The 13,655-nt window shown below is 46.1% G+C and overlaps 1 protein-coding gene across 9 annotated transcripts in view; it reads right to left on the bottom strand.

Moving 5' to 3' along the window:
* The window catches only part of COL26A1 (collagen type XXVI alpha 1 chain), a 176,811-nt gene that overhangs the window by 137,096 nt on the left and 26,060 nt on the right, over positions 1-13,655 (bottom strand). For 7 of the 9 annotated variants that reach the window (XM_059866007.1, XM_059866006.1, XM_059866008.1 and 4 more), the window contains exon 3: positions 5,413-5,516. In XM_059866007.1, the coding sequence (XP_059721990.1) occupies positions 5,413-5,516 (104 nt within the window). The remainder of the gene's footprint in view (positions 1-5,412; positions 5,517-13,655) is intronic. The other 2 variants (XM_059866000.1, XM_059866005.1) reach the window with 1 other exon arrangement.

The following is a 13,655-nucleotide window of genomic DNA, read 5'->3' as shown; positions in this document are numbered from 1 at the left end:
GTGATTTGGGCAACTTCTGGTGGATCTTGTCTTGAAGAGGCCACCAGAAGCACAAGCAGGAGGTGGAACACTGGAGCAGCAGGAGGTGTAGCCTATGGAAGAAAATACTGGGGTAGGACTGTCCAACACCTGGGACCTACATCATAAACATCAGTGCTCAGGAAGCCACTTCCATGTGTCAGCAATTCCATCATGGGGGATTCATATGTTTTGATATTTTTTCAAAAAATATTTTTGAAGGTAGATTTACAGAGATATAGTTATTGTATTTTACTTCCTACTTAAAAAACTATAATTAATTCACATTCCACTTAGTAGTCTATAAGATGTATTCACATCATTCACTTACTGTATCTAACAAACAAACTTTGGCATGAAAAGATATTTTCGGAAAAAAAGTTTGCTGTGTGGAATCAAATGTTGTACTTGTTTCAAAGGTCTCAAATGAGAGCTAAGCCACATTTCCCTAAAGGAATTACTGAACCAGTCTCTAGTAGAGAGCTACATCCCTGTTAGATCCAAACTTGAAGGGAAGGAACTTCAGTCTGCAAAACAGAACTGCCCAGCCAGTCACAGGGCACTGAAAAATCCACCTTGGGGGGAATTTGTGGTCACCTGGAAGTTTTTGTTTAATGACAGGAGCTGGACTCAGCTGCTGTGGGCAAACATCACTGAACCAGGAACAGGAACAGGCACTGCAATGGCTCTGACTCCCACTGCTTTCTCTTACACTTTCTAAGGGAAGATTAAAAAGCTCAGTGGCAGCAAAAAGCTCTGCTGAGGAAGGAACTGAGGGACTTGAGGAAAAGAGAACACACAACCTCAAATCCTGGAGAGAACTGCTGTGATACTACAGGAAATGTTACTGCATCATCTCTGTCTTGCATTTTCACATCATGGACGGTTCTGTCTGTCAATGGCTCATGGGGAAGAAGGACAAGGCTTGGAGAAGTGAGGTCCCATTAACACCACTTTGAATTCCCTGCCCTTCAGAGCACTTCAATGGGCTTTCAAACTTTCAGGTCTCTTGTTTTGATGTCCCTTCTCCCAATCTCATCAAATTTTGTCTCGTAATTGCATTTGCTCATTTAAGATTTTCCTGGCAGTGTTGTTCTGCATCTCTCCTCCTGGGACCAAGAAATTTTGTAAACCAGCAATAGAAATGAAAAGGGTTTTTGCACTCTATCATATCAAGAGGAAAGTCCTCATTTTTTTATGCTCCTTTGAAAACTGTAAACACATGGGAATCTTAAGAGGTTTAAAAAATATCAGGATGACAAGAAAGAGGCAAACAATAGTCATTAGATCAGAATATTCCAAGAACTGAAATGAGGAGGGGGAGACATTAAAAAAAATAAAAATAAAAAAAGGAAGTTCTCTAGTTAAGCCATTACTTGAGCAAGGCTGCTCAAATTTCCTATCTTACTTGCATGCTTAGGAAAGAAAAAAAAAAAAGTAAGACTGGAATCACAATAGCATCACTTTAGAGGTGCTGAAGTTACTCTGGGAGCTGTTTCTTGCCCAAACAGCTAGGCTGTCTACCATCAATCTGCCTCTGGGGTAAATAGGATACTGGCTACTGTCCCAAACTCAAGCAGTACAAACAAACAAGGAAGAAAGCTATGCTATATTTGTAAAGTAAAATAAGACCTTGCCTGGCTGGAGAGCTCCAGAGCAGTGCTGAGCTCCTGAACTTGCTGGGGACACTCTTCCTCTCCCAAGAGGTTGCACTTGCCTTTGAACTTTCAGCCATATAAAAAAAGGGCTGAGTTAAATTGTCAGCATCATCTTGGATTCAAATCAATCAGCTTGATGCATGATTGCAAGGGCTAAACCACTTCACCCCTGCATTGCCCTCATCCATATGTTCTTTATATCAGCAGTCAGCAGACTGGGTGGCTCAGTGCATTCATTTCCTGTCCTGGGCTTGGGCTCCACTTTAAACAAAACAAAACCCCCCTGAAACTGGAAAATAAAAGTTAGTATCTAGTGACAGTTATATTCACCAGACTGGTTTGCATCGAGTCTTTTTCTCCATCCAAGGAATTTGCAAGAAACCCTTTGGGAAGGCCTGGTACAACTGGTGGGTTTTGACTATCAACTCAATGAGCTGGTCACAGTTCTACAAAACCAGTAAAGGAACTGGAGATTTTAGGTCACAGTTCTACAAAACCAGTAAAGGAACTGGAGATCTTTCAAATAGTGACATACCTTGGACTGAGTAGAAAGCAAGGAAAGGAAGGGGAGAAAGCCCCAGGCAGTGTCAGCTTGAAAAAAGGAACAGGTTGGAAATTTACCTCAGCAAATTATTGGCCCACTAAGAGCAAAATCTCCATCCACCTCTAGAGCCGGGCTTCCTCTAGGCAATGCTGCTCTTTATCAGCTTTGATGCAGGAGTTAAATTCTCAGGATAATTTAAATCCAAAATTGTGCAGCTTTCAGTGTTAATGTAGGTGCCTGTCAGCTGGTGACACTGAAGTGGTGACTGTCTCAAGCTAAACTTACCAGCTGAGGATAGAGACACTTCAATGATTTAATTACATTTAACACCTTGCTCTAGCAGAGGGGAGTTTTCCAGCAAGCCAGTTTCATCATACTTTGGGGCTAGACACCCACACTGAGCTGCTGCTTTTGCAAAAGAAAAGCTGACCTTTTATTGGCTTGCCATTTGGGAGATCACAACAAGTTATGGTATCAGAAATAGCTACAGCCTTTGAATGGCTTCAAATTCTTTCACTCCTTTCCTTGGTTCACCCTCTCCCTGTCCTGTCTTCCCTTATAAAATGCTAAAATAAATAAATTTTTAAAGGGCAAGGAAGGCTTGATATAAGAACAGCTAGTAAAAATAATCCATGCTACAATGGTTCCCCCAAAGACACTGTTCCAGGACAGCACAAAAAAGGAGCAAATATTAACTCTGCTCACTGGGGGTTAAAAAGTAGATCAATAGATCTTAGATGTATGTCATGAGGATGCAGAGGCCACCATCAGCCATGCCCATGCACACACAGCTCCCAGAACTGTTCTGTGTGCTTCATCAATCCATTCTCTGCTGGCTTAACCCATCCCCCTGAGGGAAACACACCCTGTTCCAAGACCCATTGGGAAAGGAAGAGTTTCCCTTCAGTCTCTGGAACCAGGAGATGTCACATGGAAGCTCAGAGCCACTGCAGCTGCCAGTGGCAACCGTGGCTGTCAGAGAATGGGAGGATTTGCAACACAGCAAGCTAAAAATAATGCAGGTCCAGGCTGCCTCCAGCCATACCTACCTCACATCAACTTCTAAAGCACCAGCTGCACATACAAGTGAAATTAAACATTGAGGAGGAATCTAACTACTAAAGAAAGATGAAAGCATTTTGAGGTTCTGCCCTGCTAATTCACTGTGGCTTCATCACTGCACTGGTTTTGTTTTGCTTCAGTTTAGTTTGCTGTTTCCTTTTGTCTGCTGTTTCCAGGAAGAACTCACACAGATAAGCATCCCACCCTCTCAGAGGAACCAGTCTTGCAGTAGGGGAGAGCACAGAAAGGAAAGAGTACAAAAGGTCTTATATTGGCTTGCCAAAAACCCTAAATCAGCCTATTTTTAGCCTTTTTTACTTTGATTTCCAAGTGACACTAACATTAAGAATTAACATAAGGAGTAAGTAAATATTTCCATTTTAAAATTGACAGCTTGAAGGGCCATGCAGACCACTAGCACCAGTATTTACACTAAAAACCAAGTGGCCCTACCCTGCTGCACTAGAAAGGGGTCTTTTTTATTTTCCTCTTTCATTCAAGGATATGGGACTATCAGTAGCACCAGATGTTTTAAGGAGAGGAAAAAAAAGGTAAAAAGAATCTCACACTTGAAAGTGAGGGCTTACTAGTGGCTTTCTTCTCTCACTCCACAGACCATATCCAAGCCCAAAAGAACAGTTCCACCTTTCAAAGTAGCTGTATAAAATTGTCACCTCGTTGCACAGACCTGCTCCTGCGAGATCGCTGCCGGCGTTCTCAAACCAGCTCATGTTGGCTTTTTATTTCCACTGAGCTCTGCTGAGACAGATCTGGCACTAAAGGGGGGAGCTGGAATCTCTCCTTTGCACCAGCAGCACCACTAGGCTGCAATAACTCACACCTGTCCAAACCTACAGGCACGAACAGGCTGCACACAGGGGCTCCTCAGGTCACCAGGAACATCCTCAGCTCTGCCACCAACCCCAGCTCCTCTTTCCTTTTCTCCTTTTCCTCCTCCCTTTCCTTGCAGGGACAGCTGAAAACTCAAGCTCCACAAAGCAGCTTCTCTCTCAGGCTCACTTCTTTTAGCATTATGTTAAAATGTAAAGCTCTCTCCTGCAGACTGCAACTTTGGGTAGTTTTGCCACTTTGTAAGGGTTTTCTGGAGCTTCTGGGAAGCTATTGTTTGCTCAGCAGCCTGGAGCCAGCTGCTGTCTGCAGCCATCACTCTTTGGGACTGTAACGAGACAACTTCCTCGTCAGAGCTTTGCCTGAATTGTGTGATTGGTATTAAGATATCACAGCACAAAGAGAACCAGCACAAACAGCAGACTCAGATGTTGGACACCCCCACTGACCCTTCAATAGCCAGAGACAGGCTGTGTTGACCTGATGCAAATGAACAGAAAACTCCAGGCTCAGGTTCTCCCATTCATAAGCTGTGAACTCTCAAGTCAGGTTCAGCAGATGCCTTAATGCCTAAACCTGATACTTGGTGGAGAAGCAGGACTTGTTTCAAACCCCCAGAAGTGACAGTTAAAGTAGAATATGTTAGGAAGGAAAATGTAAACCATGCCCTGTTGTGATAAAAAAAGGAAAATACTTTGTCCTCCTGCTCTGGAAAGAGCCCTGTGTTTTTCTCTGAGTGGAGGGAACTGTGGTTTCACACACACTGTGGAACATGAATGTTACACCAATAAGTCAAGGAGCAAGTAGAAAGGGGAACCAAACATATTGATTCAAAGCTCTCTGGGAGCACACATTATTTATGTCCAGACCTTTCAGAAGCAGCTTCCAGGGACCAGCTTTTATTGGACACAGCAACTGATGGTGACCACAGGGACAGGGAGAAGACAACACACAAAAAGGAGAAAGCACATTTTCTGAACACGCCAGGGATGCCAAGCATGAGCACATCTCTAAACAGGTCATCCCTGATTCCCCTTTTCTTTTTTCATTTCTTTCCCCCTCCCTGTACAGGCCTGTTTGCAGGCATTCAGAATGATCTGTTTTCCAAGACCACCTTTCAGAGCTGTGTGTGACATTCAGATAACAATGGGGTGTGAAGGGAACAGGTGATTTGTTCCTGTGTTTAAGAGGTGTAGGGAACATTAAGGAACAAAGCCCAGCTCAAGGCAGCCAGTCCATCCTTGCTGCTCACAAGGACAGAGGCATTGCTGGATAACTCACCCTCCTCACAGTTGCTCCCTGTGAAGCCAGGACAGCACCTCCACTCCAGCGTGGTCACAGTTCTGTAGGACATTTTGTACGTGGGCCTGATGAGAGTCCTGTAACTAACACAAACAAGGAGTCAGCAGAGCACAGTGCCCTACTCCAACCGTGCTGCTGCTGATTCACAGCACATCTTCCCTCCTGGATATATCCCAGAGCACCCAGCCAACCCCAGCCACAGAAAAAGGAGTCACACAAAACATCAGCAAGGATTTAGTAGAGTGTGGATGTGATTTAACAGCTTTTATTTTCCTCCTTAAGCCCTCATGCTCTACTGGCTCTTCCCCACACCTCTCCTCCTGCAGGTACCACCAGCAGCTTTGTGGAGATCTCACCACTGCAAAGCCCTGCAAGTAGCAGAGATGATGACTTGTTTCCCACACTCTCCTTTCATGTGGGCTTCTGTGACATTGAACAGAGGCTGGCAATAGCCTTTCCTCACTCAGCAGTAATAGTTTGCCATCTCCCAGGTGCCTTCCCTTTCCCCACCACTCAGACTGGGATGTATCAGCACATCAACATGACAACTACATCAGGGACCTTCCTGGAGCCTTTTCCCAGCTACCTGACCTGTGCCTCAGCTCTCCCCCCATCTGAAATAGGGTCACACTTTTCTGGACCACAGCCAAGGTTCTGCAGGACAGTTTGGGAGCTCTGTGAGCAGCACAGCATTCCCAGGATCCCAATTACAGCACAGGCACTGCCAAGCCCCTCTGGGAACTGGAGGGTGACCTGCAGACACAGCAGGGCTGTGCAAGGCACCAGTGATTCTGAAGTCAACACAAAACAGACAGTTGCATAAGTGACAAGTTTTGCTTTAAAACAGCAGCTCGTCAAAGCTGGCAACTCTGAGTTTTCCCAGTATACAGCCAAACAAGTCACTGCTGCTATTCATGAAACTAAAAGCAAACACAGAAGTTGTACTCTACAAGTTCCCCTCAAAATTCCTACCCTTATTTAACAGCCAAAAGAATTTGGCACACACAGGGAGAAGTCTGAAGCTTTGGGATTACAGTGTTGCAGGCTGCAGTTTATGCTTGTCTCTCCAAGCCAGGCAGACACAAGCCCTGAGCACCCTGTCCCTGGGGAAGAGGCTCCTTCTGCTGAGAGCCAGAGGAGACAGACAGCCCCAGGCTCAGCTGGGCACAGGGAGAAAACAGAGCTGGAGGTTGCATGAATCTCATCCAAAACTGCTCAAGGGGTGGCAGGTGTACACCCAGGACAGCACTGCAGTGGTTGGTAGCTACTCCAAAGAGCAGTAACAAAGGCATGCCAGGAGAGGCTGCCTGCCCATGTGTGCCTTGGAAAGAAGGGAGCAGCTCAGCCGTGGAAAGCAGAGTCTTTGGGAAGCTAATTTCTCAAGAAGCTGTTTGCTGATGATTTATGCCAGCTGCCAAACACAGAAACTAAGTTCTGCTGTAGCCACTGGAGAGGGTGGGCTGCAGAAGCTTCCTCCTGAGCACAGGGCTGCCTACCCTGGGAACAGCCTCACCCAGAGACAGGAGAGCAGCACAATCTCCTGAGAACATGATATCCTCACCCTTGGAGCTGCCAAAAAGCCCACCAGCCCCTGCTAATACCCACAGCTGGGATCCAGGAACTTGGCTGCTATGGGCTGCACAGAGCCAGCTCATCCCACCTATTTCTTTGCTCTTCTGCATCCAGTAGTGTTCAGGAGTCCACAGCCGTGTGAGTTTGAGGACTTGGAGCACACTGATGTAGGTAGACCTCAGTGCTTTTTCACAAAGAGTCCCAAGGCACAAAGACTGAGTGTCTTGCCGAGGGTCTCTCAGAATAGCTCTGGCAAAGCCCAGGAATTGAAGCCAGATCTCCCAACTCCCAGTCCTGGCATTGGACTCCAGACACGTTTCCACCCGTAAGCCCCAAAGCATCAGTCAGAAGTTCATGACTTTGTCACTAACACCACAGCTGGATTTGACCTTCAGATGAAAGTCTCCAGCCTTGTTACCAGTGTCCAGAGCCAGCGTGTCTCCAACCACACCGTGATTTTAAAACCATGTTTCTGCCAACACCAAGATGTTAAAACTCTTTCAAACTTCATTATGAAGTGTGGAGAGTGGCTTGAGCCAGACTGGAATTTTGGCAGCAGTTCTGTGTCGGGGAAGTAGCTCTAGTTTAATCCTCAAATGAGGGAGGACTTCTCAGGGCATGACAAGCGTGGAGCTCAGCTGTCACAGTCTACCACCCACCCTGAATTCCCTGGAAGAGTCCTGACATGTGCAGCTCTGCTCAACATTGTACACTCAGGCATCTGAAGTGGACCCAGCTTGCAAGTCCAGTTTGTTCTGAAGTTGTTCTGTCCTTCATAGCTTCATTTTTCCTCAATTTTGTGAGATAGCATCAAGGTCTGCTGGTGCAGACACATCATGCAGATTTATGACTCCTATTCCAGGAGGGGAGCACAGAAAGCACCTTTAGCAAAGCATCACCACCACCTGACACGTGTAGTCTTGCAACTGAAGGAGATGAAAAAAATATATGGAAAAGGAGAGGGAAGGAAGATATCTGGTAAAGATCAGAAGCCCCTGAAGGAAAATGTGTGGAAAACACAAGAGTCATACAAAAGGATTGGTAGCAAAATAGAGAAGCCTTTCCCTTGGGTGTCACTCAAGCCACAAACACTGGCACAGAAATCTGCCAAAGCAGAGGGGAAGAAGTTTGGAGGAGCCACAACCTTGCACTGCTCTGCTCGTCAGGAAGCCAAAGGATGTGCTCAGCACACAGCTCCCTTCAGCAGGAGAACCCCAAGCACTTCATGGAGGAGCAAACTACCAGGATCTGCTACTCCACTGCAAGAGTCAGGAGTCACTTCCAGAGATTTTGCTGAGGCTTCACAACAATATCCCTGGGAGTGGGGCAACTCCCAGGGAAGAGCCCAGAAAGCTCAAGCAGCTGTTCCTGGACCAGAGCCAACACATGGCTGTCCTTGGAGCTGCCTGATCCCTGTAGGATGAGCTACATGAGCTTGTCCACATGCAATTATCATTTGGGAAACAGCATCTCTTGTTTGTGGCTCCAAGTGACTGCCAAGGAAGAGGTAATTTGGGGAAGGAGCATGAGCTGACTGATGAACTGATTGGGGGGTACACAGCTGTAAGTACTGGAGAGGTCAGGACACACCAAGGGATGGCAGCCAAGGAGTCTCACTCCTCAGCACAAGGATGTGTCCCCCTTGTTTTCAAGGAAGCATCACTGAACACAACAGGCAGACATGACACAAGAAAGGGGAAGAGTGCCACATTCCTGGATCAAAGCCTCAAAAATCAGGTCAAAAGAGACAGGGTGATCTCTGCCATGACCCAAGCAGGACAGCCTATCCCACACAGGAAATACCTTCACCCTTTCTGGATTCCCCCTGCCCTTTGACACTCACAAACAAAGCTGTTTGTGCACAAAGACCACAGAGAAGGAAGGCGTGAAACTCGTTTCCACATCACAAGAGAAGGTTTTGTTACTCTGATTCATTCAGCCATTGCAGGTTGTGCCCGAGGAGACCCCAGTGACCCTCAGAGGCTCCTACTGATTTTTATTCAAGCCCTAGGCTGGAAGTTTCACCATCACTTCCTGATGGGTTTCAGGATCACAAGATGAATGAACTTGCCTTTTTGACTGGCAAAGGACTCAGAAACCAAGGAATCCAAGCTCTGGTTTGCCTACTTCTCTCATGGCACTGAAGTCAGCTATCATCCCAGTGGGTGCAACCCCATCCATAAAACTGCCAGCCTGCATTCCAGAGACCCTCATCTTCTTTCCAACAAGTGCATCAAAAGGCATTCAGGACATAGTTTGGATAGTTCCTCTAACTCTTGGTACCAATGCTCTCTCTAATTTACAGACATGCCAAAACCCTGCAACTCCCCACAGAAAATCAGAGTGTTCTGAACTCAATTTCAAATCCATCAAGTAACCATATCTCAAAGCACTTGGAAAGAAGGGAGTTTAAGAGCTCAGAGAAGCTATCAAATAAATATTTGGTTCCCAACACCACCATGCCCACACAGACCATCCTAACCATCCTCTCAAAACCTACCAAACACTGATTACACCAGGCAGCTCTTCTGTGTGACACAGACAAGACAACTTCACCTCAAACCAGTGCCACAGCTGATGCAGGGACAAGAAGCACCTTTGCCATCACATTTGCACTCACAGGCATGGCACAGACCATCACTGTGAATCAGAGCTGGGCTCTTTTTTCCTGCAGCCCCAGCTCTTCCAGCTTCCCTACCACAAACACAGCAGTTCCCCAGGGAACAACGTAACCAGGGGAGCTCCAAACATGCTCCTGCAGATACCAGATTAAACAAAAAACAACCAACCTGCAGCTGCAGGAGTGTTGGAGCTCATTGTGTCTTCTGCCTTTGCCAATAAGAAGGCTTTGTTTAGCTCTGAACACATCTGATTCAAACAACTTAGCAAAAGACTAAACCCTGGAAACAAACTTATCTACCTGCCATGCCCTGCTGTCCACAGCAATACTGACAGTGTCTCAGTCCCAAGAAAAAAGGCCAAGGACACAAAGACAGATGTTTCTATGCCCCCACAGAGTAATCATCAGCTCCTGCCTTTATTAACAATCAGATGTCAGTGCTATTGCAGAGCAGCACTGCAGCAGGGAGGAGTGCTCAGAGAATGTCTGGGCAAGATCAAAAGGCCTCAATCAGCAGCCTGAGCACAACCCCTGGAACAGGTGACCCTCCACCTGTGCCCAGGCAGCACCACACAGCCATTGTTCAAAGCTGAGAATGCCCCTTTGTGCTACAGCTCTAATCCTCCACGCCCAGAGCCTCTGTCTGTCCTGCTGCAGGAGCACTGTTCATCCTGCATTTAGATCCCATGTGTGCTTCAGAGAGCAGATGCCTTTTTCCAAGCACATTTCTCTCCAAGATGTGGAGTTGTAAGGGAATTAAACACATAAAAGAGTTTATGTGTAACAGGACTTCAAATAGCAATCCTAATGCACTGGTATAAGCTCTGGGATTTATTATTCAATTGACTGGAAAGCAAGAAAGAGAGAAGGATTTCCCTGTGGCATTACTAGTTCTGAAACTGAGGGGAAACATCATCTACAAGCCAATCTCCTGGGTGACAGATCCCCAACTTCTCCTACTGACCCTGTAGCAACAGAGTTTTCAAAAGCACAGAAGACCAAATTGGATGAGCCTGCAGAATTCCTTCTTTGTTATTCTACAAACTAGCTTGTAAAATCCCGCCGGGAGCAGTAATGTGTTCAATTTAAATGAAAAGAAAAAAAAAAAAAAGAAAACCCAGCATTCAAAAAACACCAAACAAGAATGATCCATGCAAGATGTGTAGCCTGCTTACATGAGATGCACAGAGTATTTGTGATAAGCCAAACCAGCTACAATACTGAAATAAAAAACCAGGCAGTGACAGGCAGCTGGGAAGGGCATCAGAGCCCAGATTTGCTGTGCTGCAAGAACTCTCTTCCTGCCATCTCTCCCATCTCTGAGGGAATTTTAAAGCCAACAGATGAATAACTTAATGCTTGGAGTTTCAATGACTCTTATCAAAGTAAGAGACCAGGTAAACCCATCCCTGTACAAGCAGCTGTGGGTTTCCTGGAAAATCTTCAAAGTCTCTGAAGGCAGAAAATGCTGCAGAGACAGGAGACTCAAAAGCTGAAGTGAGACACTCTGTGACCATAGAGTCCAGCAAAGCATAATAAAAACTCACTCAGCCTTACTGGGAGCATTCATTTTCACAGATGGGACAAGTAGGAGGGGAGCTGGAATATCCCACCACAAATGAAAAACATTTCCAGAGATGAGATGGGGATTTTCCAGAGAAGATGGGGATTTTCAAGGCAACAACAGTTTGAAGCAGAAAGTGTTTGTCTTCTGAAGGCTGTAACAGCACATGATCTGCCAAGGCACTCATCCCATCCATTTACCTCCCAAGACCCTACTTTACTGGCCACAACAATCGTACACAAATATTCTAATCAAAATTAAGCTGATTTTGGCCAACCAGAGTATAGCAAGAAGCTGCCCTACTGTGTTATAAACCAGTAAGACAAAAGCAGCTCTGTTTTCATCTTACAGGTGAGGTGGCATTGCTGGTCTGAAGGCACAGGAGGTCACAAAAGCTCCAACAACTGAATGTAGGTCTCAAATCCTTGCCTGGCTTTCAAGACCACCCTTCTGAGTGAGCCTTGAGGAGGGCAGGGTCCCAAGCAGGGCAGGACTGGGCATTACCCTGCAGCTGCCACAGCAAAAGGATTGCTGAGGAGAAGGGTTACAATTTGGATGCCTGGGTTTACCAGGGGACAACCATCCAGGCAGCAGAGAACCAGAGATTAGGTTCCCATTGACACCTCAAGGTAGGGACTTTGTCCCTTCCTTCAGACAGACAAATGGCACATGAGTTTGAAGCATTCAGCCAGGCTGCTGCAGAGCTGCCCATGCAGCAGGAGTGTGACATGGCAAGGGCACAGCCTGTGGCACACAGGAGCTGAAGCCTTCACTGCACAAATGGAGAGAGCTCAAGAACAGATCTGCTGAGGGAAATCCTCCAGCCAAGACTGCTCCAGAGCAACTCAGCACCCAAGCTAAATAAAGAGCCTGGGGCAGAGGGCAAGAAGAGAGCAGCTCATCCCAGCCCAGCCAAGATGACAACACTCCTGCTAAAGCAGCTAACCAGGAGCAAGTGAATGGACAGCAAGGACATCTCACAGCCAGGGCTGCAAGGCTGGGATCTCACAGATCCTCCTCTGCCAAAGGTTTGACCCTGAGCTGCAGTTTGTGCAGTAAGAGAAAGAAACCCAACAGGAATGAATGGGAGACAGGAAAGGGATTAAATCCTGTCTGGCCCCAGCGATGTCTGCTCAAAAGCAGAGTCTCTGTAGCAGAGAGCCCCTCTCAGCTGTCACCACGAGTCTGAGAGATGCCTTTTCCCTTGGCTGACAGCCCTTTTGCTAGTGAGCAGCCTGATAAGGGGTGCTGGCAGAAGGAAAGCTCTCCCAGATATGGCTGACTCCTGTAAACAAGGAGATGAAAACAGTTTGTTTCAAATCACAGCTGGGAGAAACACTATAAAGGCAAAACGGTGCCAATGGCTTGCTGACATGTTGCATTGCTTACAGTCACACAGAACACTCTGTGCCCTTCAATTCAAGCTCAGGCACCACAAACCTCCCTGAAGAAGAACAGGAGAAAGCCAAAAGACACTTTAAATTTACTTTTTTAGCAAAAGAAAAGCAGATATATTTATATTACCTGAACAACTGCAGGGATATAAAGAGCAAGAACATTTTTAGCCACTACCAGACCTGGAATGAGCCTGACCTTGCCTGAAGCCAGACTTCCAGAAATCCCAAAAAGATAGACAAGGTAAGGAGGAGACAGAAACAAGTAGGGCAGCCAGGCTGTTTTGTGCTCTGTTCATCTTCTGCAGGGATTTCTAGAGACCTGTCAAGGGAAGCTGTACAGCTTGGTGGCTGATAAACTCTTACAAGCCCCTTCAAAGCCAGTTTCTTAACAGGAAAGGCACTACACTGCCTTGTGACTTTGGGAACTGTTTTCCTTATTTCTGTCCTTTATGCATGAGGAGTTTTCATCTCAAAACAGGAGATGGGGTTTACCTGAATTAGGAGAGAGATTGGTGTTTCCTAAAAAGACAATACTCATTTTGGCGAGAGAGGAGGAAAAAGTTTTTTTAAAAAAAAAAAAAAAGGCATTTTAGAACTTCAGCTTGACTCCAAGAAAAAAGAAAACCACTTCAAGCATCCCTATGGGCTGGCAACAAAACAGTGCTAGGCTGCTGTGTCTTCAGAAAACAACACCTCTGTCACACAACCCAGCTCAGGGTACCAAACATTGCCCACAGCAGTCACACATCACAAGAGTCATCATTTTCAGCAGCTGTTTTCATTCTCTTATCAAAGTCAGGTTCATTGCTGAAAACAAACAACCACTTATAAAAGATGTCTTGGCTGGGGATAACATCCAACAGCCCATTCAACTCTCATATCCCACCTTTATTGTTACTCTTTCTTGGGGCTCTCCCTTTCAGATGGTGGCAGTAGGGGAAATTATCAAGGACCTGTTTTACTTCTGATGATAAGTGGATGAGTTCCAGCATTTTGTCAGCAGCTTTCTGAGAGATCCTTGGGAAAGAGGTGCAGGGTCTTTCTCTATTTTATGCAAGAATGTCATGCA

The sequence above is a fragment of the Haemorhous mexicanus genome, chromosome 22, assembly GCF_027477595.1.
Source record: "Haemorhous mexicanus isolate bHaeMex1 chromosome 22, bHaeMex1.pri, whole genome shotgun sequence".
Lineage (NCBI taxonomy): Eukaryota > Metazoa > Chordata > Aves > Passeriformes > Fringillidae > Haemorhous > Haemorhous mexicanus.
Note: the sequence above shows the minus strand (reverse complement) of the source record. Positions and strands in the feature narration are given on the sequence as shown.